Source organism: Jaculus jaculus, chromosome 9 (assembly GCF_020740685.1).
Source record: "Jaculus jaculus isolate mJacJac1 chromosome 9, mJacJac1.mat.Y.cur, whole genome shotgun sequence".
Classification (NCBI taxonomy): Eukaryota; Metazoa; Chordata; class Mammalia; order Rodentia; family Dipodidae; genus Jaculus; species Jaculus jaculus.
The window spans coordinates 87,724,132-87,751,929 of NC_059110.1; the positions used below are offsets into that span (position 1 = coordinate 87,724,132).

General features: G+C 50.0%; 1 protein-coding gene across 2 annotated transcripts; it reads right to left on the reverse strand.

Annotated features, from left to right (window-relative positions):
- Window positions 1-418: 418 nt before the first annotated feature.
- Window positions 419-25,511, reverse strand: Lgals9 (galectin 9). 2 transcript variants are annotated; one of them, XM_045159009.1, is made up of 10 exons: window positions 25,430-25,511; window positions 15,528-15,619; window positions 11,675-11,876; window positions 9,992-10,102; window positions 8,507-8,602; window positions 6,073-6,114; window positions 5,059-5,147; window positions 4,760-4,922; window positions 822-973; window positions 419-498 (listed from the first exon to the last, which is right to left on the reverse strand). In XM_045159009.1, exons 1-9 carry the CDS (start codon window positions 25,466-25,468, stop codon window positions 827-829), a joined length of 981 nt encoding a protein of 326 aa, XP_045014944.1. In that variant the 5' UTR covers window positions 25,469-25,511; the 3' UTR covers window positions 419-498; window positions 822-826. The 2 variants fall into 2 exon arrangements, with proteins under 2 accessions (XP_045014944.1, XP_045014943.1); XM_045159008.1 differs by lacking the exon at window positions 8,507-8,602.
- Window positions 25,512-27,798: the final 2,287 nt, after the last annotated feature.

Sequence of the window (27,798 nt, forward strand, 5' to 3'; positions counted from 1 at the left end):
AACTACCAGGGCATATTGGCGCCACGCGGATGCACAGTGGGGGTCCCTTATGCTGTCTAGTGCCTGCAGGTCCCTACGCACAGCCACCTCTTACACACCCGAGCCCTCGAAGCTTCTGCGTCAGCTTGTTCTGACCCTGTTGTTTCCTTCCCGGTGCCAGCCGCTAAGGGGGGCTGGCCCCGGCTGCGCGGGCCCACAGGCGTGAGCCCCGATCACCTATCTTCCCCTTTCAAGGCTTGTGAGGAGACATATATGTAAACCCTGGCCAAAGCGAGTCCAAACTGTCTCCTCTCGGCAGGGACTACTGAGTCCACAAACTCCAGAATGTCTCTGGACACATTCAGCAATCTAGCAATCCCACACATACAGGCCATAATCCCACACATATGTGCCAGCAAGCATTTTGATTTGTTTTAATGTCACTGGGCAAGAGGAGGGCCCCCTGATGAGAAACCTCTGATTAGTTGGAGTCCAGCAGGATGGCGGCCGGTCACTCTCCTGGAGGGAAATCAAGGACAGGAGCGGGTGTGAGGAGAAGAAGAGAGGTTAAAGGTCAGAGGGAGAGGAGGGGCCAAGGAGGCCACCTCCCCTCAGAGTGTGTGACAGGTGCCTTGGGACTGGGGCAGAGAGCCGCGCCGCCTGGGCCGGGCTGGGAGTCTGGACGGCCTGGGAGGGGCCTGTGGAAAGTGAGCGAGCAGCTTCATGCACTGAGCCATGCTCCTCAGATGATGGGATCTGGGGGGTGGGGGGCTGGGGCTGGGAGGAGGGGTGAAAAGGAAACTCGGATAGCACGCCCCAGCGCTCGGCTCGGGGCCACAGACCCTGCTCATGTCTGCACGTGGCTCAGCTGGATGTCTCCTGCCACCTCCAGGCCGTTGATGTCCTGCAGGTTCCTCAGGCGGTGCGCGTACTCACACAGATGCTCGCCGTTCACCAGCACCTTGAGGCAGCTGCCTTCGCACGTGATCCACACCTGGGCAGAGGGGCCACACCATCTGGGCTATGCTTGGGTTCCCAAGGGGACACTCCCGCCTCTTCTTCCTGAGCCCACATCTGCACCTGCACTCCACCGAATGACCTGCTCTTCACCAAATCCACGGGCTCTCTTCCCCTGGCACCTCAGCCTCTGCTGCTCCCGAGCTTGGGATTCGGTTCCCATCCTGCACCCCTTCCCCACGGGGCAAGTACTGGCCTGGGCCCCTTCCCTGCCTGTCCTCCCTCTTGACTCCTCCAGCTCCGCCAACTGCCTGCTCAGGCCGTGTCCCTCACTCTGCAGCTGGAGTGGCCTCAGCCACTAGGAACAGAAGGGCTAGCTCAGCTCGTACGTGTCCCCAGTGCTCCATGCCTGCTTTCCAGCCCAAGACATTCTCCACGAGGCCACTGGGGCACAAATGCTAAAGTATCATGACCCAGGGCCATGTCACACTGTGTGGGCACTGCTCCAAACAGGCCAAAGACTCCATCTCAGCCAGGCGTGGTGGTGCACACCTTTAATCCTAGAACATGGGAGGCAGAGGTGGGAAGATTGCTGTGAGTCCACCCTGAGACTATCTAGTGAATTCCAGGTCAGCCTGGGCTAGAGTGAGACCCTACCTCAAAAAAAAGGACTCCATCTCATTTCATTCTTACAAGATAATCCTATCATTAGCTCCATGGTAGCCCCAAACCTTGAATCCCAGCACTCGGGAGGCAGAGGTAGGAGGATTGTTATGAGATTGCGGCTACTCTGAGGCTACATAGTAAATTCCAGGTCAGCCTGGGCTAGAGTGAGACGCTATCTTGAAAAACAAAACAAAACAAACAAACAAGCAAATACAAGGTCATCCAGGCATGGAGGTAGGAAGATTGCTATGAGTTCAACCTAGGCTACAAAGGAAGACTCTGTTTCCAACAATAACAACATAAATAAATAAATAAAGTACTGGAGAGATGGCTTAGCAGTTAAGGTGTTTGTTTATAAAGCCAAAGGACCCAGGTTTGATTCCCCAGTACCAACATAAAGCCAGATGCACAAAGTGGCACATGTATCTGGAGTTCATTTGCAGTAACTAGAGGCCCTGATGTATCCATTCTCTGTCTCTCTCTCTCAAATAAACATAAAAATATATTTAAAAAAATTCAATGCTGGATGTGGTAGTTCACACCTGTAATCCCAACACTTGGGAGGTGAAGGCAGGTTAAGGAGTCCAAGGTGATTCTTGGCTACATATTGAGTTCAAGGCCAGCCTTGGAAATATGAGACCTGGTCTGAAAACTTTAAAAAAAACAACAAAACATAAAATTCAAAGCTTCATGGCCTTGAAGGCCTCAAGAGGTCCATCACCTTCCCTGCAGAGGGCGATCATGTAGGATTTTCAGCGATGGGTGCTCATTGGCCTGGGCTGAGGCTCAGACACTGCTTGTTCTTTTGGAAGCTCACTGGGTGATTTGAAGCAGAGTAAGGGTGTATCAGGCCTCCAGCTGTGCTCCCAGGACATGGGGTACTTCCTGCTCAAAAATAGTGACAAATGACTGCTGGGTATATAAATAAGGAAATAAAAAATAAATAGTGAATTAACGGCGATTCACTCTTGGGATCCATTTGGCACAGACTGCCTGTGTGACCTTATGCAAGTAACCTGCCCTTGGAATTCGTGTGCTCATCTGTAAAAGCAGACACAGCCAGGCCCAGTAGTGCAGGCCTGTGCTCTCAGATCTTTGGGAGGCTGAGGCAGGATGATTGCCAAGTTCAGTGCTGGGCTGGGCAACTTAGCTAGGTTTTCTCAAAATAAAAAAATAAAAAACAGGGCCTGGAGAGATTGCACAGTGGTTAAGGTGCTTGTCTGCAAAGCCTAATGATCTAGATTTGATTACCCCATACCACGTAAAGCCAGAGGTAGGGTGGCACATGTATCTGGAGTTCATTTGCAGTGGCAAGAGGCTTTGGCATGCCCATTCTCTCCCTCTCTCTGCTTTCAAATAATTTTTTAAAAATTAAAAGGGGATGGGCTGGAGAGATGGCTTAGCGGTTAAACGCTTGCCTGTGAAGCCTAAGGACACCGGTTCGAGGCTCAGTTCCCCAGGTCCCATGTTAGCCAGATGCACAAGGGGGCGCACGTGTCTGGAGTTCGTTTGCAAAGGCTGGAAGCCCTGGTGTGCCCATTCTCTCTCTCCCTCTATCTGTCCTTCTCTCTGTGTCTGTCGCTCTCAAATAAATAAATAAATAAATAATTTTAAAAAAAAATTAAAAGGGGAGCCAGGTGTGGTGACGCACACCTTTAATCCCAGCACCTGGGAGGCAGAGGTAGGAGGATCACTGTGAGTTCGAGGTCACCCTGAGAATACATGGTGAATTCCAGGGCAGCCTGGGCTAGAGTGAGATCCTGCCTCGAACCCCCCAGAAAATTAAAAGGGGGTTGCTGGGGAGATGGTTCAGTGGTTAAAGGCATTTGCTTGCAAAGCCTGATGGCCTGGGTTCGATTCCCCAGTAACCACATAAATCCAGATGCACAAAGTGGAGCAGGCATTTGGAGCTTGTTTACACTGGCAGGAGGCCCTCCCTGGTGGGCCCATATGCTCGCTCTCTCTCTCTTCTTTTTCTTCGAGGTAGGGTCTCATTCTAGCTCAGGCTGACCTGGAATTCACTATGTAGTCTCAGGGTGGCCTTGAACTCATGGTGATCCTCCAAACTCTGCCTCCTGAGTACTGGGATTAAAGGCATGTGCCACCATGCCTGGCTTCTCTCTCTTTTTTTTTTTTTTTTTTTAAATTATTTATTTATTTATTTGAGAGCGACAGACACAGAGAGAAAGACAGAGGGAGAGAGAGAGAATGGGCGTGCCAGGGCCTCCAGCCTCTGCAAACGAACTCCAGATGCGTGCGCCCCCTTGTGCATCTGGCTAACGTGGGACCTGGGGAACCGAGCCTCGAACCGGGGTCCTTAGGCTTCACAGGCAAGCGCTTAACCGCTAAGCCATCTCTCCAGCCCTTCTCTCTCTTTTTGTTTGCCTTTTTCGCTCCCTCTCTCTTTCTCTCAAATAAATAAAATTTTAAAAATAATAAGGAAGTTTTAAAAAGGAAGCCTGGGACTGTAGCTCAATAGTAGAATTGCCTAGCATTTGTGAGGCCCTAGGTTCAATCTCCAGCATGAAACAGAAAGAAGAAAGAAAGAGAAAAGGAAAGAGAGAAAGGAAAGAGGGAAGGGAAGGAAGAAGGGAAGAAGGGAGAAAGAAAGAAAAGAAAGGGCTGGAGAGATGGTTTAGCACTTAAGCACTTGCCTATGAAGCCTAAGGACCCCGGTTCGAGGCTCAATTCCCCAGGACCCACGTTAGCCAGATGCACAAGGGGGCACACGTCTGGTGTTTGTTTGCAGTGGTTGAAGGCCCTGGCACGCTCATTCTCTCTATATATATCTGCCTCTTTCTCTGTCTGTTGCTCTCAAATAAATAAAAATGAACAAACAAAACAAATTTTTTAAATGCAGCTCTTTAGTGAAATGGAAGATATTCACGATATAGGATATAGTGAACAAATCAATGGCACTATAAGTCTGCCATGGTTAAAAAATAAAAAGAAACAAAGAAGGAAAGGGGGGAGGAAGATGCAATTGGGGGGGGGTTAGTAATCATGAAATATAATTCATGCAACATTCTCTCTACTTTGGGGCACACCCTCATTCCCTAAGCATTTTCCCTACTCCTGTTCAAGGCACCCACAGACCTCTGCACCTCACCTCCTCCAGTATCCCATGAGCTCTAAGCTCCAGGCCACAGCTGCTTACCAAGAAGCTCTGGCCCTTGTTGAAGGGCATTTTGCACGGCAGGCTTCGCTCCTCAAGACCCCAGGAGCTCCCGATCTGGGTGTTGCGAACCACGGTGTTCTCATCAAAACGGGGGTTCAGGTGGAAAGCAATGTCACTCCCAGAGCGTAGGTTGATGTGGAAGCTGGGACAGGCAACTCACATGGACCTTGTCTGACTCTGAGCTCCGCCCTCCATCTCCCCTCCTCCCCCGCAGCCTGCTCAGAGCCAGGGGGATAGCCGGAATTACCCTGGGTGGGAGCGTCTCTGTCCTCTCTTACCTCTTAGCACTGGGCAGGACAGTACCTGACACGGTGATGGACTTGGACGGGTACAGCCCACCGGGGATAGTGGTGAAGAAAGGCACTGGCTGTTGGGAGAGGAGGACAGGTCACCAGTAGTCAGGGCTGCCTCTACGGCAGGAGGACTCGGGACCAGCATCTGTGAATGTTAGATGCCGGGCTGACTCTGAAAAATGGGTCTGTGGATAACGTGTCCTCGGAAGGAGCCAACATCATTGAATGTCAAAAGAAACCCTGCCGTGCCATGCCCAGATGCAGCTCAGTCGGTAGAGGGCTTGTTTTAGCATAGAGGAGGCCCTGGTTTCAATCCCCAGCACCAAGTCAACAGCGTGGAGATGAATGTCTGTTCTCCCAGCCCTTGGGAGTGGAGGGCAGGAGGTTCAGTTTAATGTCATCCTTGGCCTAGGATATATGAGGCCCTCTCTCAAACAAATGACAAAGCAGAGGACTTCCATTGTTGTGAAAAGGACTTTGGCGGAGCACCAATGGCTTCTTGCGGTGGGGCCAAGGAAGGCTAAGTAGTTTGCTCACACTTGAAAAAACCATTTTGAAATTGAAATTTCCTTTCAGCAGTCTACTAATGTATGTGGATACTTTATTAAAAAAAAAAAAAAAAAAAACTATCTTGGGGCCAGAGAGATGGCTTAGTAGTTAAGGCACTTGTTTGCAAAGCCAAAGGACCTAGGTTCAATTCCCCAGGACCCACATAAGCCAGAGGCACAAGGGAGTGAGTATGTCTGGAGTTCATTTGCAGTGGCTGGAGGTCCTGGCGCACATTCTGTCTCTCTCTCTCTCTCTCATTCTCTCTGTATCTGCCTCTTTCTCTCTCAAAGAAGTAGATAAAAATAAAAAATATTTTTAAAAGTCATCTTGATATAGGAAGCTTTTTCAATCGTGCATGACAGAGGAGCGTCCCCCGCTGCCCTTCACCGCTGCACATCTATCCGGCCCAATACAAATGAAGTCTCCAGCCCTCCCAGAGAAACCACTTACATAGACTGGATTGAGGTACATCATGGGTAGGATACCAGGGTTCTGTTGAAGAGACCAGGATTCAATATAGGAGCACGTCTGTGCGTGCACGTGCCACTCAGACAATACACACTCAGACGGGACCCTCGGGTGTGAGCTTGAGGTTGTGTTTCTCATCACATCAGCGTTCCTAGCAATTCCTAATGTGTTCCTTGGATCCCATCGTGGTCCCCTGCCTCTCAGCCACTCCTCAGGAAGCCCCCCAACAACTCCATGTCCCCCACCTAAGCTGCACTGGTAGGAGGAGAAGCCAGGCTAAGCCTCAGGCCATTAGTGACCCGGCAGGGCCTTGTTCTCAGGAAGCAAGGCTGAAAGCTGAGACCACTGCACGCCAGTCCAGGGACCAGTGGACCAGGTTCCCTGCTGGTCCTTCGGGAATTTGTTTTCTGATGACTAGTCCAGAATTTCTGCTGTCCCTCAGAGGGTCTTTAGCTTTGCATCTAGCAGAGGGCCCGTCCTTAACTGTCTCCATTCTCCTCCTTTCCCAACACTTTCACCCCAACTCTGGGAGGCCGGGGAATTCTGGTTTTGTTGGGGCTAGGCAGGTGACCAAACATTTTAGACCTGCAGGAAACATTGGTCCAGGGGTGTTGTGAACTGTGTGGATGACAGTTTGGGCCTGGGAGAGAGAAAGAAGTCAGTCTGAGCACCCTCGAGGGGTGTGGGCCTTGATCTATAACTAGACCATTATCTACCAGAGCCCCTCCACACACACACACACACACACACACACACACACACACACACACACACGCGGATGGGGGAGGGGAGGGGCAAAGGCTAGGCTAGATTTCCACCCCCACAGCCACTGGCCCAGCTTTCTTAGGAGAAATTTCTCTCCCCACTGGTGAGGCCCTGGGCTCCGAATGGTTAAGCAACTTGCCCCGGGCGGCCCAGAATGCAAGTGAGAAAATCCCAGATGCTCCTCAGCTCTATAGATTGCCTCTTCCACGGGGGGGGGGGGGGGGGGGGGGGGGGGGGGGGGGGGGGGGGGGAGGGGGAGGGGCAGGTCCAATGTTGGGCTGCCCTGAGCTCTGGCCAGTCCTGAAGCCTGTGAGGAAGGAGGCAAGTGCCTTGTCTGGGCCGTCATGAGCCCTAGAGAGGTAGGTAGACAGGACTCCCCTCCCCCATCCTCACTGCTTTCCTGCCCTGGATCTTGCCCTACTCCGCCCCTCCCCCCCGCCCCGTGCCCTCACTCGCTTCCTATTCTCGATGGCCACGTGAGTTACATCCTGCGTTCATTTACTGAGTCCCCGCTGCGTGGCAGCACGAAGGCTGGTATCCGCATATAAGGGCGCCATGATGTTGGCCAGCCAGGGGCTCCCTAGGTGAGTGATGAGGACAGACACACATACATGGTGACAATAGGACTGGTGGCCAGCACAGCACAGACAGGTGCAAAGTCTACAGGGACACAGGAAGTAGGGCAGAGAAAACTCTCCGGTGACATGTAAGCACAGCGTTGCTTGTTAGTTCGCCAGGGGTGAAATGGCCGAAGGATGCCTTGTGCATCGGGAATAGCTGGTGGGAAAGTGTAGTGCCAGGCAGGGCCTTGAGCGAGCAGTCAAGGTGGTGCCAGCCTCACGAGTGGGCAGCGAGGTGGAAGTGAGGTGGGGCGAGGCTGGGGAGCATTCTGTTATGACCTGTGGGGGAGTTGGGCTTTGTTTATTTATTTATTTTAGTTTTTCATGGCTCTTTTTTTTGTTGTTGTTTCTTTTGGTTTTTTGAGGTAGGGTCTCACTGTAGCCCAGGCTGACCTGGAATTCACTATGGAGTCTTAGGGTGGCTTCGAACTCATGGCGATCCTCCTCCTACCTTTGCCTCTCAAGTGCTGGGATTAAAAGCGTGTGCCACCGCACCCGGCCTTTCATGGCTTTTTTTTTTTTTTTTTTTTTGAGGCTAGGTCTCATGCAACTCAGACTAGCCTCCAACGTGCTGTGTTCTTCAGGATGACCTTGAACTCCTGATATTCCTAGCTCTACTTCCTAAATGCTGGGATTACATGTGTGGGCCACCATACTTGCTTTGGGCTTCATTGAGCAGAGCTTCAGGCCTTATAGATTTTTATGCTGAGAGAAGGTGAGCTAGAACATGTGTCTAAGCAGGTCCCTGCATAGTGGTGGGTGGGAGCCGGTGAGGAGCCGGGCCACAGGCATCATGGGAGGGGAGGGGAGGGGAGTCACCTCCACATGGACCAACGGCGCAGCTTTGGGGAAGCCGGCATGATGGTGCGTGGAAGAACAAGAAAGGGGGTGTGGAGGGTGCACTTGTTGAATGCAGACATGGGTGGGCACGATGGGGTCACAGTCCCTGCCTGGCCTGTCAGCTCTACCTGCCTCTGGTTCGCTATTCTGCTAACTGATCAGCTCCAGGACCTGCTTGCTGTTTAACTCACTTTGGGTTTGCGCCCCCTGGGGGTCCGTGGGAACCGGACAGGCTGGGAGAACTGCGCCATGGAGAAGCTGGGGTGGACAGGGGCGGCATAAGAGTTCTGTTAAAACAAAAGGCACGGCAGAGTTATGGACAAGAAGCTTTCCTGAAGCCAAAGAAAAGCCGAACGCAGCAGGGCCAGGCTGGGAAAGGCTTGCGGAGAGGCAGCCGAGAACCAAGAACCAAGAGAGGAAAGGGCGAGGTAACAAGGAGCAACGTTCCCTCTCTCTCTCTCTCCCTCTCTCTCTCTCTCTCTCTCTCTCTCTCTCTCTCTCGCCTCCTGCTCAGAACAAAAGGGAATGTAAGCACAAAGTTAAAGGGAAAGGAGCTCAGATTTGCTCAGGGTCTACAGTGGGCCATGCATACCCCAATCTTCCAATTTTCACACAATATCTCTATTTATTTATTTGCTTAATTGTATTTTATTTTCTTTTCGATGCAGGAACTTGCAGAAAAAAACTCACTTTATTACTCTGAGCAGTTGCCTATATCATGTTGGGGACGAAGGCGGGGATTTTAGGATGGGGGAAGAGGTAAGGGCCAATAGTAAACTGTAACTATTGAAATGGTAATTACAATTGCCATGCGAAGGTGGCAGGCCAGAAGCCATTAGGTGTCTTGCTGAGTCCTAGCTGCTTAATTGTATTTTTGAGACAGAATCTCCTATAGCTTGGACTGGCCCCAAGTTCATTATGTAGAGGAGAATGACCTTTGAACTCCTGAGGCTCCTGTCTCTTGCTCCCAAGTGTTCAGACTACAGGCATGCATCACCATTCCCGGCTAGGCATTCAGAAATTAGCAACATGTTCAAAAAGTCTCAAACACAGCTGGATGGGATGGTTCATGCTTATAATCCCAAGCACTCAGCAGGCTGAGACACGAGGCTCATGAGGTAGAAGCCAGACTGAGCCAGACTAAGGATATTTTTTTTTAATTTTTTTTTTTTTTTTTTTTTTTTTTCAGAGCTTGGCCAGCATGCCTGTAAACCTAGCACCCAGGAGGCTGAGACAAGAGGATCACCGAGAGATGGTGGTCTGCGTGGTGAGTTCCAGGCCAGTCAGAGATGTAGCGTGAGATCCTAGCTCAAAAAAATAAATAAAGAAGAAAGAAAAATTAACACAGAGAAGGTCAAACAGACCCAGGGATCCATGTTGTCCCCTCTGACCTGGATTCCATCGTTTTCCCAAGCACAGGCTCCTGCTAGAGCCACCTTGTGTTGTACCAATACGGAGTGACAGAGCGAGGACTAGCTAAGGGTCTGGGAGACCAAGGTAGGTGTTTGGGAAGGAGAAAGCCACACCAAGGGAGGCAGAATGACAGAGGAGAGTAGGCAGACAGACACCAGGCCAGGGGAACCCAAAGCCTCCTGCGGAAGAGGGCAGGCGGGGACATGTCTGACTGAGGCCTTGAGCTCTAGCTTGGAGACAGGGTGGCGGGTCTTCCATCTGACCTGGAAGTTGATGTAGGACAGGTACAAGGGTCCAGTGACCGAGATGGTGTCCACCAGGTGGTAGGGCACACGGTGTGAGTACTGCACAAAGAGGCTCTTGTTCACTGTCACCTGCGAAAAGAGGGGACACTGGGGAGAGGAGGCCCAGGCCCTGGCCAGAGCCCTCCCGTGCTTTGCTTCGGGACATAAAGCCCTCAGCCTGCTTTGCCCACCGAGCCTCTCTATGCGGAGGAAGGCTCTTTAGCACTGTGGTGCCCATGACAGAGCGAGGGTCACCGTGTACCCAGCCTCGCTGTTCACTGGGCTCCTGTTTGCTGTTCTTACAATGTAGAGCGGATTCATCTTGGCAGTTAGAGCTCCCCTGGGGTAATGGTTGAAGTGGGGGGAGGGCATCTCATGTAGCCCAGGCTGGCTTCAAATTTACTGTACAGCTGACCTTCAACTCCTACCTCCACCTCCCAAGCGCTGGATTATAACCAGCATGCCTGGGTTTTGTGGTGCTAAGAGTGCATGTTAGGCAAAGCACTGTACTGACTGACTTACATCCCCAGTCCTCACCTGGGCAAATGCATAGCAATGCTCACCCGTGGTGGCGCACGCCTTTAATCCCAGCACTTGGGAGGCAGAGGTAGGAGGATCATCATGAGTTTGAGGCCATCCTGAGACTACATAGCGAGTTCCAGGTCAGCCTGGGCTAGACCCTAACTTGAAAACCCAAAAGAAAAGAATTGAAATGCTCCCTAGGAGCAGAGGAGAGGTGACCCTGGGCTGCACAGCAAGGGCATGGGAACCTTTGTGTCACACAAATGAGCTTAGAGGTGGCCATACTCATTCCTCCACAGCCTCCCAGCCCAGAGACGTGACTCTGCCGGGGAAGATACTCTGCAATGGTTTACAAAACTTTGCCCTTAATAGATTCTGGAGAAAGGATAGAACAATGTTGCCAAAAGATACATGTCAGGCCAGGGGAGATAGCTCAGTGATAGCCTGCTTGTGGAGCTTGTGTGGGTGTCAGGTTTGAGCCAATCACCACAAAGCTAAGACGACAGCAGGCACCTCGAGGGAGGAATGACCGCAGTAGGGGAATGGAATTTACCTTGGACCTCAGAGACTCATGAGGCCAAAAAAATAACATGATGACAAATCTAGTTATTCTTCTTTTAAAATTTCTTCCTTCCTTCTTTTCTTTGTTTCTTTCTTTCTTTTTCTGCCTTTTTTTTTTCTTTTTGAAACAGGGTCTCATTTAGCCCCAGGCTGGCCTGCAACTCCCTATGTAGACAATGAACTCTTGATCCTCCTGTCTCTATCTCCCAAGTGACTTTGAACTCCTGATCTTCCTGTCTCCACCTCCCCAAGTGCTAGGATTCCAAGTTTGCACCATCACACCCAGGTTTATGCAGTGCTGGGATTTGAACTCGGTGCTTCATGCATGCTAGGCAGGCGCTCTGCCCACTGAGCCACATCCCTAGACCTTGTTCTTATTTTCAAAGTGCTAAAAGCAACAGGGGCACCAGTAGATGCGGGTGTGAGTGTGCAAGGAGTCTACATAGCCACTGGTCGTGCCTGCGTAAGGGTATTGCTTGGGCCTGGTCTCAATGAGTGTGATCGGTCACCAAGTGTGTGACCCAGCAATGTGTTCATCACCCAGCATGGTGGGGCTGGGGGTGGGGGACTTCTGCTCACCTTGAAATCTGACCTTTGCACCAGGAAGCAGATCTCAAAAGGCATCCCCTTCTGGAAGGGCATTTGCATCTTCCTCTCCTCGGGTCCCCAGCATCCTTTCTGCTTCGTGTTGCAAACCACGTACCCTCCATTTTCAAACCGAGGGTTGAAGTGGAAGGGAATGTCATTCTCACTGATGCCCGTCTGCAGGTTCACGACAAACCTAGGTGGAGGGAGGTCAGCTTTCTGGAGCACGGTTCATGGCTGGGGTCAGAACAGGAGGGCCGGGTATCTGGGACTTCCTGTTGGCATCCTGGTGTCTGGGACTTACGTTCAGTTAGCATTCTCTTTACTCATCTCATTTGGACCTAACGCTCATTGCATTTTGCCTTTCCTGTGTTATTTCCTTAAAGAGTGAGTAGAAAACAAGCAAGGGAAAGTGTTGGCATTGGTAACAAGAAACTAATAGCAGAACTGAGGAGATGGTTTAGCAGTTAAGGCTTCCCTGAAAAGCCAAAGGGCGCAGGTTCGATTCCCTAGGACCCACATAAGCCCGACACACAAGGTGGTACATGCATCTGGACTTTATTTGCTGAATGTCCTGGCATGCCCATTTTCTCTTTCTCGCTCTTTTTCTCTCTCCCTCTTTCTCTCTAAAATAAATAAAAATAAAATATAAGGGCCAGAGAGATGGCTTAGCAGTTAAGGCGCTTGCCTCAAAGCCAAAGGATTCTGGTTCAATTTTCCAGGACCCATGTAAGACAGATGCACAAGGTGACACATGCATCTGGAGTTCCTTTGCAGTAGTTGGAAGCTCTGGCGTGCCCATTTTCTCACTCTCTCTGCCTCTTTCCCTCTCTTAAATAAATAAATAGATAAAAAATAAAATATAAAAAAACAAAAAAAACAATCCCAGAGATTTTGCTCTTTAAAAAAAAAAGAAACTAGCTGGGCATAGTGGCACATGCCTTTAATACCAGCACTTGGGAAGCAGAGGTAGGAGGATCACCATGAGTTCGAAGCCAACCTGAGACTCCATAGTGAATTCCAGGTTAGCCTGGGCTAGAGTGAGACCCTAGCTTGAAAAACCAAAAAAAAAAAAAAAAAAAAAAAAAGGAAAGAAACTAATATCAAATCAATATCAAAGATAGACATCATGAAGCTTGTTGAGAAGGCGAGCCCTTAGCTCAAGTGGACTGTGCTTGGAGGCCAGCAGTGTGGGAAGGCAGTCCATACTGCCAATCAGGAAAGCCAAGGGCAACTGTTAAGATCCTGTAGGCCGAATGGGACTGTGCCTACAAAGACAGTGTCCAAAGGGGAGGAAGGCACATGGAAGAACCACAGCCCTCTGTGTGTGAGACCTTCACTGTGTGAGTCTGGTCCTTGCTGGGTGCTGGTGTGTTTGGGGGAGCACTCGGGGCATGGAAAGTGAGCTGGCCTCTGATCCCAGCTTGACCCTGTCAACTTGGTGTGACCCCCTGGTCCCACACCATCCTCAAGTTGCCATGTCCAGTGCAAGACAGTGTTCACTTATGATGCTTTTCCCCCCTGGGAGGACGTCTCTCTGAATGGCAACTTCTTTTGGGGATATTACTGGGGCTCTAAGAAGAGTGGTTAAGACCAAAGAACATTCCAGGGAGGCTGGCTTTCACAAGGAGCTCAACAGATGCTCTCTCTGCCTTTCTGCAGTCTTAGCTCACTTGGACCCTAGAATCAAGCTCAAGGCTGAGGTTCTCCTTTAAGACATCTCTCTGCCTTCCCCGTGTGGCAGGAGAATAAGGACTTGAAGAGGGAGACATCAAGATCAACATGCGAAAGGTGGTGATGGCAGCCAGAAAACTGGAGACCTCTCGGTGCTGGCTCCATGGAGCACTGGGACATTGAGAGAAAAGCCCGCAGTGTGCAGGTGCCATGCAGATGACTAGAAAGGGCTATAGGAGGCCTGTGGCCTCACCTGGCACTTTTTGAGTACGTGCCTTTCCCCAGCTCAGTGGCTCGCTTCCATTCTCCGGAGTGCCCTTCTCTCTTAGTGAACCGTGTGTCTCGGTACAATTTCTTGTCCTCCAACACAAGAATCTGGGAACTTCAGTAAGCAGCCCCTCTCCCTGCTAGATCCATACCTATTATACCTAGCCTCTATGTGAGGAAACAAAGGAGAGAGGGAAAGGGAGGGCCCCATCTCCTCTGGAGCCTCCTTTGTTTGCTCTTAGCATTCAGTCACATGGCCAGCTGGAACAGGGCCGGAGCTCTGGGCCACTGCAGCTTTCTGTGGACCCCGCTGAGCAACAGTTCACTGAGCATCAGTGTTCTGCTGGCCAGAATGTGCTAGAACATGCCTGCCTCCAACAAACAACTCAAATGGGGGCTGGAGGGATGGCTTGGAGGTTAAGGCACTTGCCTGCAAAGCCAAAGGATCCAGGTTTGAGTCCCCAGGGCCCACGTAAGCCAGATGCACAAGGTGGCGCATGCATCTGGAGTTTGTTTGCATTAGCTGGAGGCCCTGGTGTGTCCATTCTCTCTCTCTCTCTCTCTCAAATAAACAAATAAAAATTGTGGTTTTTAAAAAAAAATTTTATTTATTTATTTGACAGCAACAGACAGAGAAAGAGGCAGATAGAGAGAAAGAATGGGCACGCCAGGGCCTCCAGCCACTGCAAATGAACTCCAGATGCGTGCACCCCCTTGTGCATCTGGCTAACGGGGATCCTGGGGAACCGAGCCTCGAACCAGGGTCCTTAGGCTTCACAGGCAAGCGCTTCACCGCGAAGCCATCTCTCCAGCCCTTTTTTTTTTTAAAGAACTTAAATGGGCTCTCTAGGAGCTTAATGAAATGTCTGTGAGGTGCTGCCACGGTGCTAGGTATTGCAGGGAGTTGGGGAATACAGATAACAGAAAGTGAGGAGCCGCCCTGAGTCTGTGTGGCGTCTGGAGACCCTGGATGATCAGATAAAGTGGGTACAATCTCTACCAGACATGATGGAGGGGGGCCTCCTAGTGCTGGACGGGGGGGCAGGGAGAGAGGAGGTAGTTCAGGAGCAGGTCTCGATCTCTCAGACAAGTCCTATGGTCAGAGTGGCTATGCTCACTCCAGCAGGACGGCTCCAGTGCGGAATCAGCTAGAATCCAAACAGCCCAACGGCTGTCAGACTGGCGCCTTAGTGTTGTAAAGAGGCCTCAGAAGGTCCCAGTGCTCTGCGTAAAACAATCACTGGCCCCAGGGATGGAGACAGGCAGCTGTGGACCCAGAAGACCTCAGCTGACATTACGGAACTTCAGCAGGCAGCTGCCACATAGACCAACCCGCGCCAACCAGACAGGGTAAGGGCACACACCTCCGTACCACCAACATGGATGGCTCCGCACAGGCCAGCCAGACAGCAGGAATGCCAGAAACCCCTGTCACTCTTGAGAAGACTGTCCCCCAGTCAGGCCTTCTTGGTGTGAACTGACATTCCCAGAAAGAAAGCCACGCCTACGATCAAGAGTCTATGCGGCTGGCTGACCGGTCAAAAGTTCTTGGTTGTGGAGAGTTGGAATGTTTGGGAGCCAAAGCCAAATGAGCTTGCACGGTCGTTGGGCCACCTCTGTGTCTGACCTGATGTCCTTGTGACTATCACATGAAATCTTTTTGCATAGGCCACTAGCTTCTACCTACCAAGAAGTTAAGAAAGTCATCAGAGAGCTCCTTCCTCAGCCAGTGAGCTCCCTGGGGACAGGGCGACTTGGGCACCTCCCACCCTGGACTCTATCAATCATGGCCCTGGGTGTGGTGGTGCCAGGAGATGTGGACCTGGCCCGCTCTCCCTTTCCTCCAACTGCATAACTGCCAAGTAAAGGGGCTGGAGAGAGATGGCAGTGCCATCTGCATGCATACCTGTTTTCAGAGGAGTTAAGGAGAGTCCCCTGGACAGTGATTTGAAGTCCCTCTTTCAGTCCTCCTTGGATTACCCCGGAAAAGGGTACAATCTGCAGGGAGAAAATGTGGAGACGCCAGTTGGTTGGCACTTGCCTTGGTGTGACAGAATCTGTTGAGACGGGGTGGGAATGGCTTAGCAATAAAAGGTGCTCAATTGCAAAGCCTGACAGCCTGGGTTCAATTCCCCAGAACACATGTAAGCCAGATGCATAGAATGGTGCATGTATTTGGAGTTCGTTTGCAGTGCCTGGAGGCCCTGATGCGTCCATACTCTCATTCTCTCTCCACAGATAAATAAATTAAAATATTTTTATTTTTTTAGGCTTTTTTTGTTGCTTGTTTTTCAAGGTAGGGTTTCACTCTAATACAGGCTGACCTGGAATTCACTATGTAGTCTCAGGGTGATCCTCCTACCTCTGCCTCCTAAATGCTGGGATTAAAGGCGTGTGCCACCACGCCCAGCTTGTTTTTATTTATTTATTTTTATTTATTAGAGAGAGAGAGAGAATGGATGTGCCAGGTCCTCCAGCTACTGCAAATGAACTCCAGACACATGCGCCACCATGTGCCTCTGGTTTGTGTGGATTCTGGGGAATCGAACCTGGATCCTTAGGCTTCATGGGAAAGTGACAACCTACTGAGCCATCTCTCCAGCCCTAAAATAATCTTTAAAAGAATTGTTAGTGCCTGGGGGTGTGGCTGTGAAGCGGGACAGATGGGGTCCCAGCCTCATGGATCTCAGAGCAGCACTCTGAGTGGGATACCACCAGGCTCTGAGAGACACGATGGGCAGCTGACCTAAGTAGCTTGTCTGAGAGGAAGTGGCAGTTGTGGAATCTACCAGAAGGTGGGCTTTCAGACAGGATGACCTGGATGGCAAGCCCCTCCTGAAGACCTAAGAGTCCTGACAGGGACTCAGGAGGCCCAAAGGACTGAAGGGCCCCACTGATATCTTGTTGAGGGCAAACTTTCCACCCACCAGAGAGAGCCAAGAAGAAGGCCTCTCATCCTAACACCACACCCAGGGCAGTCCTGAGCTTAATCCTTTTGGCCTTATCTGCTGTGCGTTGGTGGCTGTAGTGTGGTTCCTGCCCTCCCCCACAAAACAGTATCTTTCCTGGAACCTTTGAAGCCTGGAGGCCACCTCTCTCCCGCATGAGGCCCAGGAGAGGGGCCTCAGCCCAGCCTTCCCCCGCCTCCTTAAGGGGCAGCGCTGGCCTCAATGAGGCTTCAGCGTTTCAGAGCCACTGAGGACTCAGGTCCGACCCTGTCGCTGCTCATTACCCACGAGGCCTTTGGAAGCTTAGTCCTCCTTGCCATGTCTCTTCATTTGTAAAATAGGGATAAACTGTTTCCCACCGAACCAGTTTCCTTAAAGACTGAGTGAGGCTGGGCATGGGGGCGCATGCCTTTAATCCCAGCACTCAGGAGGCACAGGTAGGAGGATCGCTGTGAGTTTGAGGCCACCCTGAGCCTACATAGTGAATTCCAGGTCAGCCTGGACTAGAGTGAGACCCTACCTCGAAAAACCAAATTAAAAAAAAAAGAAAGAAAGAAAAGAGAGTATATATATCTTGTTGGCACCCCAACCCCACACTCTGTCTTGAGCTCTCAGAGCAAAATTTCCAAGTTGGTGATTTGCCAAGCTTCAGATGTCTCATCCAAAGTGGCTCTGCTACCCCTGTGAAAGTACGATTATCTCCTAACAGATTTCCATATTCTTTTAGATTTATTTCCTCCTTCCTTCCTTCCTTCCTTCCTTCCTTCCTTCCTTCCTTCCTTCCTTTCTTTCTTTCTTTCTTTCCCCCCCCCCCTCTCTCTCTCTCTCTGTCTCTCTTTCTTGCTTTCTTTTCTGAGATAGAGTCTCACTGTAGCCCAGGCTGACCTGGAACTCTGGAGCTCCAGGCTCTCTCAAACTCACAGAGATCCCCCTACCGCTGCCTCCCAAGTGCTGGGATTAAAGGCATGCACCACCATGCCCAGCAATTTTAGGATTTTTTAAAAATTATAATTTAATCATTTAAAAGAGAGAGAGAGAAAGAGGCGGATAGAGCGAATGGGCATGCCAGGGCCTCTAGCCGTTCCAAATAAATTCCAGACACATGTGCCACCTTGTGCATCTGGCTTACGTGGGTACTGAGGAATCAAACCTGGGTCCTTAGACTTTGCAGGCAAGCACCTTTACTGCTAAGCCATCTCTCCAGCCCCCCTCTTTTAGGTTTTTAAATGTTTTCTCTAACATCTCCCCGTGGAAAAGCTTCAGTGCTTACAGGAGCCGGGAGGGTGATGCATTGGCATTTTGAGCGAGGTGACCAGGATGTGGTGGGGACAGGGACAAAGTAGAGCTCACAAACCCTCACCTAACAGGGCACTGGCCACTGAGCTCTAATGAATGACTGCCATCCAGACACGTGCTGGGAAGGTTTCCAAACTTAAAAGACAGAAGGGGGAGGGACTCTTGAGGCTTACCCCCTCCCTGAGGAGTTACTGACAGTTAATGGTTGCTAGGGAGGGAGAGACATTTTGTCCAGTGGTGTAGCCATCTGTTTCATAGCTCCGTGAGACAGGGTGACCTCCTGGGGGGGGGGCGGGGTGATGAGGAGACAGTAACTGGCTAGGTAGCTGAGGGTAACAGGGTTTCCTGTAAAAGTGAGCAGTTATTTCCTTAGTTAGAAGGGGGAAACGTCCTTGCGCCGCCTGTAAGGGCGGATCTGGTGTTTTCCTTATCTCTGTTTCCTAAAACCTGTTAGGAGGGTGTGAATAATATTACTAGGTATCTGAACAGATGGCTTGAGATCTGGTGTTTTCTTATCTCTTCTTCCCTAAAGGAGTTCACCTTTTCTAGAAACCCAAGATGACAAAGTACCTGGACACCTGGCATGGGAATGGCTCTGACCAGCCCAGCCCCCACCCAGTAACTTTCATGAAAGACACCCGTCAGTCACCAGGCAGCCTGTCCCATTTCGGGGGACCCACTCCTGCTATGCAGGAGCTCTGCCTTCTTTCCTCCTCTTAAGCTCTGCACTAAACTCTTCATAAACTTCTCCTCTGCGGTCTGTGGATTTCAGTCATGGAATTCATAAGACAAGAACCTGGAGGCCACTGACTCAGTGGAAGTTTTGTGTGACCCCCATGATTGCCTGGCATCTGAACTCCTGGGTTAATGCCCAACCAAGAGCTGAGGATGACTCAGTTGCTCTCAGACACCCTAAATTCCCAGATCACCCTTACCATACTCCTCTAAGCAACCCTAATTAAACTAATTGTGACACATACACACACAAAATAAATAAATAAATAAAAATAAAAAGGACATGAAGCCAGGCATGGTGGTTCACACCTATAATCCTTGAATTCAGAGGCTGAGGTAGAAGAACCACAATGAGTTTGAGGTCAGTCTGGGGTTACCGAGTGAGTTTCAGGTCAGGGTGGGCTATAGTGAGGCTCTATCTCAAAAAACAAAACAAGGCCTGGAGGGATGGCTTAGCGGTTAAGGTGCTTGCCTGCAAAGCCTAATGACCCACATTTGATTCTCCAGGTCCCACGTTAGCCAGATGCACATGGTGGCATATGCATCTGGAGTTTGTTTGCAGTGGCTAGAGGCCCTGATATGCCCATTCTTTCTCTCTCTCTCTCTTTCTCTCTCCCTCTGTATCTAATAAATAAATAAATTTTAAAAATGATTGAAAATTTAAAACAAAAGAAAACAGACACAAGCCAGGCATGGTGGTACATGGTGCACACCTTTAATCCCAGCATTCAGGAGGTCAAGGCAGGAGGATTATTGTGAGTTCAAGGCCAGCCTGAGACTACATAGTGAATTCCAGGTTATCCTGGTCTAGTGTGAGACACTAACTACCTCTAGCCTACCCCCCCAAAAAGACATGAAAGTAGAAGGCTAACAATTGAGAAGAGAAGGGAATTGACATGAGTGGGAGAGGGTTGCGAAAGGGTAATGGAAGTGAATATGATCAAATATGTTATATATGTGTATGAAAATGTCACAATAAAACCCATTACTATATATAGTAATACATATTAATAAAACCCATTACTATATATAGTAAAACCCATTACTATATATAGTAATATATAGTAATACATATTAATACATATTAATAAAAACTTTTAATCCCGGAACTCGGGAGGCACAGGTGGGAGAATGGCAGTGAGTTCGAGGCCACCCTGAGACAACATAGTCAATTCCAGGTCACCCTGGACTAGAGGGAGACCCTACCTCGAAAAAAAATTAAATTAAATAAATGAAAATAAGAATCAAGTAATGATTTTATGTTCTAATTTCCTCCAAAAGGGATTGTGTAAGAAATCCTATATTGTGGAGCTACATTTGTGGTGAAATTCTATATTTGGATTTGCTTTGAAATTGGGGGGAGGGAGGGAACTACCATGGGATATTTTTTATAATCATGGAACATGCTAATAAAAATTTAAAAAAAAAAAGCCGGGCGTGGTGGCGCACGCCTTTAATCCCAGCACTCGGGAGGCAGAGGTAGGAGGATCGCCATGAGTTCAAGGCCAGCCTGAGACTACATAGTTAATTCCAGGTCAGCCTGGACCAGAGTGAGACCCTACCTCGAAAAAAAAAAAAAAAAAATTTAAAAAAAAAGAAAAGAAAATAAAAGAAATAACCCAAGGCTGGGAGGGGAAGCAGATGAGGCCATAGAGCCAGCATGATAGGCGCGGGTGATGGTTGTTGATGCTGGAGGATGGTGTGTGCTGTCTGTGATACCATTTTCTCTGCAGGCTCGGATTTTCTCTGATAACAAGTTATCTCTGGGCAGCCCATCTGAAAACACTCCTTACCAAACTGGCAGTGGCACCGCCTTCTGGCCTGTGCCCTCGAGTGGTGTCGTTACCCGGAACCTATGGAAACCCATCCCAGCTCAGGAAACAGAGTTGGTATTATGACAGTTCCCAAGACGCTGGCCTCATTCAGACCCTCTTGCTCCAGATCACCTCTGGAGGTGTTTTCTTTTTCTTTTTTGTTTTTTGGTGGTGGTGGGGTTTGAGGTAGGGTGTCACTCTAGTCCAGGCTGACCTGGAATTTACTATGTAGTCTCAGGGTGGCCTCAAACGCACAGCGCTCCTCCTACCTCTGCCTCCTGAGTGCTGGGATTAAAGGCGCGTGCCACCACACCCATCTAGAAGTGTTTTCTTGCACCTCCGACCAGGACTGAATTCTGCTGAGTGCCTGTTGACCTGCAGTAAAACGCAGTGGTCTGCCTGGCTGGGCCCCTTGGGTCCTCCCTGTCCAGGCCTGTGGTTTGTCAGCATGGTAGGAAAGTATTGGGGGGGGGGGTGGTTTGGGTTTTGCAGCCCTGGGGACTGAGCACACTTCTGGTGAGCTATATTCCCAACACGGCATGGAATGATTTTAAGTATTGAACACTCCTCCCTCTCCCAAGATTCTCACCAGAGCCTTTGATGGTGTCAGGAGAGATGATGCTTAAACCGCCCACGTTGCTGGGAAGCCTGAAACGTATCTCACTGAGGAAGGTGAAGATAGGAACCCAGGTATGACGGCTGTCGCGTCCCGAGTGCACGGAAGGTGTGATGGCAGAAGGGCAGGAGACAGGAGAACGGACATGGGCCACGGGGTGGGGCAGCACAGCCCAGTCCCTAAGGGATCAATTCCTCCCAGAATAGTTTTGTGAAGCGGGGCAAGGTGGCACACACCTTTAATCCTAGCACTCAGGAGGCAGAGGTAGGATGATTGCTGAGTTCAAGGCCAGTCTGGAACTTAAGAATAAATTCCAGGTCAGCCTGGGCTAAAGAAAGACCCTACCTCGAAAAAATAAAACAAAATTTAGAAGACCTTTTGTGAAATGTTGGTGTCTATTTTTTTTTCTTTTGGTTTTTCAAGGTAGGGTCTTGCTGTAGCTCAGGCTGACCTGGAATTCACTCTGTATTCTCAGGGTGGCCTCAAACTCACTGCAATCCTCCTACCTCAGCCTCCCAAATTCTGGGATTAAAGGCATGCACCACCACACCCAGCTTAGTGTCTAGTTTTTGACACAGGGTCTCCTGTAGCCCAGGCTGGACTTAAACTTGCTATAGGGCTAAGAATGACCTTGAACTTCTAATCTTACTTGCCACCATCTTCCCAAATGCCAGAATTAAAGGTGTGAGCCACCACACACTGCTCAAATGTCTGTGTTTTAAGTGGTGTCCCCAAATTCTGAAAGAGATCGTTTTAACATGAGTAAATATTACGGGTGCAATAGTGGTATATCTGTCATGGTGGAAACCAACTGCCCTCCAATTGGACTGGAGGCCCACTCCATGGGGGGAAACACATCCCTGATACTGAGAACTTAACACAGGGGTAGTCATGAGCCCTAGGGGTGTAACATCTGCTGATGTCTGGAAAAATGAATATACTATGCTTATCAAACTGCCCAGTAAGCATTTCTCTTAATATTTATACCCTTATATTAATGCTACTCTCACTTTGGGTAGAGAATCTTCTCTTTTCAGATGGCAGTGACCTTGGGATGACTCAGAAGGTATCATAGTGCTAGAAAGAAGTGACTGGAATACTGAGTAACATCTTGATCACACCTTCCAAGGCTCAGGGTCTAATGCAGAAGAGGTGGCAGAAAGAATGTAAGAGCCAAAGGAAGGGTAGGACTCTTACAACGTGCTCACTCCAGACAGAAAATGGCCTGGATATCCATGACCTCACAGTACCTAACACTACCTACACAAGACCATTGTAAGAGGAGGAAAAGATCATGACATCAAAATAAAAGACAGACTGATTGAGATGGGGAGAGGATATGATAGAAAATGGAATTTCAAAGGGGAAAGTGGGGGGGGGGGAGAAAGGGTATTACCATGGGATATTTTTTATAATCATGGAAAATGTTAATAAAAATTGAGAAAAAAAAATGAGTAAATCTTACAAAGAAGATTATTCAGTAAAACAAAAACTGCAAAGGATCTGAGAGCTCTTAACAGTCTCCCAACAGGAACAAAGTGAATTAAGTGATGTTATTTGCATCTTGTAGATCCAACAGTAACCTTGAAAAGAGGAGGACAGGAACTCTGAGTCCTGGTGTGGAATGGCCTCATTTGTATAAAAAGTGGGTGGGGGGAGGAAGCAGCTTTGTGCAAAGCATTTACTGATTTGCAGATAGACTATCTCTGGAGGACCTGATAGCACTGGCTGACTGGGTGTCAAACCTCACACTTTGCCCTACCCCACACCCAGAAATGCTCCAGAAATGGAAATACGTTGTCAGCAAAAGTGACTTGGGGGGCTGGAGAGATGGCTTAGCGGTTAAGCGCTCGCCTGTGAAGCCTAAGGACCCCGGTTCGAGGCTCGGTTCCCCAGGTCCCACGTTAGCCAGATGCACAAGGGGGCACACGCGTCTGGAGTTCGTTTGCAGAGGCTGGAAGCCCATTCTCTCTCTCCCCCTCTATCTATCTTTCTCTCTGTCTCTGTCACTCTTAAATAAATAAATAAAATAAAATAAAATAAAATAAAATAAAATAAAAAAAAAGTGACTTGGGGATGCTGGAGACCATTGCTAACACTGGTCATGGTGCTGTGGGCCTCTGAGCAAAGCGGGAGACAGAGGCGGGAGAAGCCCGCAGCCCGTGGACTGCCTCGCCAGACGTACACGGTGGCCAGTAAGACGCTGTCTCAAGAGATGGGAGAGGACTGCTCCCTCGAGGCTGTCCTCTGACCTCCATGCACACATGCCACACACTTGCGTGCACACCACACACACACGCACAACCTCTCATGAGGAAGTATAGTCAGATACATCCTGCTCCCTTGCTCACCAAGGGTTTCTGAGCCACACACAGGGGCCCGTCTTGCCTGGCTCCATTCTCCGGGTCCCTCAGAAGAGGCCAGCTAGCCGTGGGAGCGGAATGCCCCGGCCCGTCCTCTGTGATATTATTCCTCTGCAGCACAGCAGTCACGTGCTTTTCCCATGCCACCAACATTTTAGCAGAAATGTGATTGTGCCTGCAGAGGTCAGCGGGACATTGTTGGGCCAGCTGAGAGAAAGGGTGCTCCCGATTCTGTGGGGATCCACAGGGCCTCCTTTCTGTGTGCACCCCAAGGCCTGTTTAGTTCTCCTTCCTTAGGAAGATCTTCTGCCTGGTTTGAAATGTTTTCTTCCTCCTCCTCTCCTTCCCCCCCTTTTTTTTGAGGTAGGGTCTCACTCTACTCACTCTAGCTCAGGCTGACCTGGCATTAACTATGTAGTCTCAGGGTGGCCTTGAACTCACGGCAATCCTCCTACCTCTGCCTCCTGAGTGCTGGGATTAAAGGCGTGCTCCACCATGCCTGGCTTCCCCCTCCTTTTGAGACAGGGTCTCCTGAGGTAGACCAAGCTGGCCTTGAACTTACTACACTACATCATGGAGACCGTCCTCTCTTAGTCTCCCAAGTACTGGGATTGCAGGCATGTGCCACCATGTCATGCCCGGCTGAAAATTTCACCTTCCAAATCCAAATAGAATTCAGCCACGCGATTTGAAAATGTCGGCACTTAGGTAAATTGTCTTCTGATGGGGAGGCAGAGGAAGGGTAACACTCCCTTGGCAGTATACTGGGCTCCCGAAGGCCCTTCAGAGGTGCAGGCCAGTCCCTCCTAACTTCTGCCAGCACTCTTCCATGCAGGCCCCACCTTGGGAGTCTCGTACGTGGGCTGGGGACACTGTCAACATTGCTAACAGTGGTCATGGAGCCTCAGGCCAAGTCCAGCGCATCTATGAGGTGAGCTCTGATGCAAGGCCCTAGCAGCTGGTCCATCCCCAGCCCCCGGCTGCTGCCCGCCCACCTCCCCTCTCCCACTGGCAGGAAGGGCTCTGTGGGGGCATTGCAGAAGGCTTCTTAGCCTGGGGCCACCTCAGCCCTGCCTTCCCTGTTAGTTTTTCTTTCTCTCTCTCTCTCTTTCTCTGTTGAGGGCGCACCTTCTCTCCTGCAGGTGAATCAAAGCACGTTTTCTACTCTTTACCATCTGAGCACACACATGGCCAGTACTTCGACCTCTCAAAGCCTTGGGTTTTCCGCACAGGGAGTGAGGATGACAGACCTTGCAGGGATGAAATAAGGCAACCGGCAGAGCCAAGAAAGGTGCTCAGGGTGGCCCTAGGCACCCCATTTGTCTTTCTGCTGACACCCTGGATGTGCTCTTAAGTGACGTGGCACACACACCTCCTTGGGACTTCCCTGCTGCCCCCAGATACCTGATAATGTGCCTATTCTCCAAGTGCCCACTGTGTGCCAGGCACTGTAGATACACATTATAAACATGCACAGATATGCCGCCTGCTTAGCCTGGCCTTGGGGGATGGTGGACTTGAGTATTATTTGCACTTCACAGTTGTGGTAACTGAGACTGAGAGAGAGAGAGAGAGAGAGAGAGAGAGGGAGGGAACCTTGCATGAGCACCTTATATGAGGTCACCCAGCAAGTAAATGGCTGAGCCCTGGAAAGCCGTCCCCAAAGCAAGTGCAGTAAGTACCACACAGGTGGCTGCGATTGTTCCTTGTTCCAGAAGCCTGCTGATGCTCCCTTCATACAAACCACCACCCTTCTAGATGCTACGAGGCTAGCTGGAACAGGGGAGCTCACGAAGTATTTGTCTACCACAGCAATGAATGCCCCCCCATCCTGGGTCCTGGGAGTTTCATCAAGTGTGGCTTGGAACAGAAGCTGCCCCAGGCTGAGCCCGTGTGGCACTTCTGCCCTTCGTTCTCTGTGGGATACCTCCCCACTACCCACACCACCTAATCATCATTTCCACAGACACCCAGAACCACTTCCCCTGGCCGAGGCAGCTGTCCCTGCCTGGGCTACCTCCACGACCAGAACTCACCGGGCTCAGATAAGGAGCTTGGTAGCTGTAGAAAGCCATTGTTCTCGCCCCTGGGGACACCACCTCCTTTCTCTGCAGCTGGTCGGCCCTCTGCGTAGGGCAGGGCTCGGTGAGGAAATAGAAACCTGGGCCACTTGGCACTTACTCAACTGGGAGGAGCCAGGCGTCAGCAGCTGGAGGAAGTGCCACGCAGGGAAGGCCACAGGTGGGATTCACTCAGGGGAAAGGGGGCACTCCCAGCCCATTGTCTTGCCCTCCGCTCCTCTTGTACTCTCTATAGAAAGTGAATCACAAGATGCCAACTGGGCACACGTCAGGAGGAAGTGTGGTCGGGCTTCCTGATCGTGCTCCATCAGTGTCCTGCCAAAATGCTGGGTGCGTGTTGCCGGGGTGAGAGTAGCAGTGAGAAAACCTGCAAGGAAACTGAGGTTTGGGGGGCCCGAGGGGCATGGGCAAAGCTGCACAGTAAATTAGGAGCAGCCTGAGGTATTGGAGAAGATTCAGGCTTCCCACTATTTCTCACTTTCAAATTTCTATTTTGCATATAAAAGCAGAAAACAATAAAAACAATGTGGGAAAAATTACTGCAAAAGAAAAACACTGTAGGGCTAGAGAGATGGCTTAGCGGTTAAGTGCTTGCCTGTGAAGCCTAAGGACCCCAGTTCGAGGCTCGACTCCCCAGAACCCACATTAGCCAGATGCACAAGGGGGCGCACGCATCTGGAATTTGTTTGCAGTGGCTGGAGGCCCTGGCGCGCCCATTCTCTCTCCCTCTCTCTACCTGCGTCTTTCTCTCTCTGTCTGTCGCCCTGAGAGCTTCAGATCCTCCTTTTCTGTGAATTTTTCTTTCTTCTTTTCTCCCTCTCTTCTCTCTCCCCTTTTCCTGGGCTTTAGGATGGGAAGAGGAGAAATCACAGCAGAGCCGGGCATGGTGGCACACACCTTTAGTACCAGTACTCGGGAGGCTGAGGTAGCAGAATCTCTGTGAGTTCAAGGCCAGCCTGGGCTGCAGAGTTAGCCCACAGTCTGGGTAGAGTGAGACCCTGCAAGAGAGAGAGAGAGCGAGGTCACAATAAAGTATTCATTCTGACTGACATGGAAGGGGATGAAAGGGCATCTCTGAAATAAACTGTTTTCAAATCGGGCATGGTGGTGCATGTATGTCACCCCAGCATTTGGGAGGCTGAGGCAGGAAGATCACCATGAATTTAAGGCCAGCTGGGGCTGCAGAGTGAGAGTGTCCCAATACAACACAACACACACACACACACACACACACACACACACACACACACACACACACACACAGGCCACCCCATACGGCTTTCAATCGCCTCTGCCACTGAGTAATGGGAGTAATTGCCTGAAACAGAGAAGGGCAGGTAGGCTGGTGTGGGGAGGGAAGCCAGGAGGTCTCGGGCGAGCTCTAGAGCTATTCCCAACGGAGTACAAGTTGCCAACGTAATCACCAGTGGGTCCGTGTTGGAAAGTGCAGCCCAGGGGGAGGTGTGGAGGTCATAAAGGCTCCATGCTCATCAGGGGATTGGAACCGACCAGCAAGAGAGCGAGGCTGCAGGCTTGACGCTCGTCCTCACCCTTGTCCCCTCTCCCCCCTCCACCCTGTGCCATGGGGTGAGGCAGTAAGGAGGCCCTCACTAGTGTTGTGGTTTGCACTTTCCAGCCGACAGCCCAGTAACAAAGAACTTTTTATGTGTTGTTGTTTTTTAAAGAAAAGCTATATATTTTTTATTACACACATTTAATTATATTCCTTCTGAAATGCAAAAAATAGAATAAATCATATCATAAAAGAGGGTAAAATATTATATGATGGTGGGCAATTAGTACACATAAATCTCTTTTTTTTTTCAAGGTAGGGTTTCACTCTAGCTCAGGCTGACCTGGAATTCACTATGTAGACTCAGAGTGGCCTCAAACTCATGGTGATCCTCCTACCTCTGCCTCCCAAGTGCTGGGATTAAAGGCACACGCCACCACGTCCGGCCCTAAGTCTATTTTTTTTTTTTTTTCTGGATAGACAGCCAATTACTAAAGAGGATTATGAGATCATCCTAGAAGCAGCACTACCTCTGAGATTATTTGGCATTTCGATATTGATTCCCAAAATGCTAGATGGGCAAGTTCAAGCGAGCATTGTGGTCATATGCATATAAATCCTAACAGTTACAGATGATGAGAACCTGTGATCACCATTACCCACACAACTTGTTAAAAGAAAAAAAATCTATTCTAATAATTGCTCATCTGAAATGACCTTGAACAAAATTTCTAAAAGTGTGGATGTACTTTTTCTCTTCAGACATAACTCTGTTTCACTTTATAATCTAGGCAGGCAATCCTGTTAGAAC

Coding starts and splice junctions, on each gene's coding strand:
- Lgals9 (XM_045159009.1), bottom strand. CDS start 25,468: ATGGCTTTCTACAGCTACCAAGCTCCTTATCTGAGCCCG. Junction 5,148..6,072: donor TGTACCTCAATCCAGTCTAT/GTAAGTGGTTTC, acceptor CTCTCCCAACAG/CCAGTGCCTTTCTTCACCAC. Junction 974..4,759: donor ACAAGGGCCAGAGCTTCTTG/GTAAGCAGCTGT, acceptor CCCTCTGCCCAG/GTGTGGATCACGTGCGAAGG.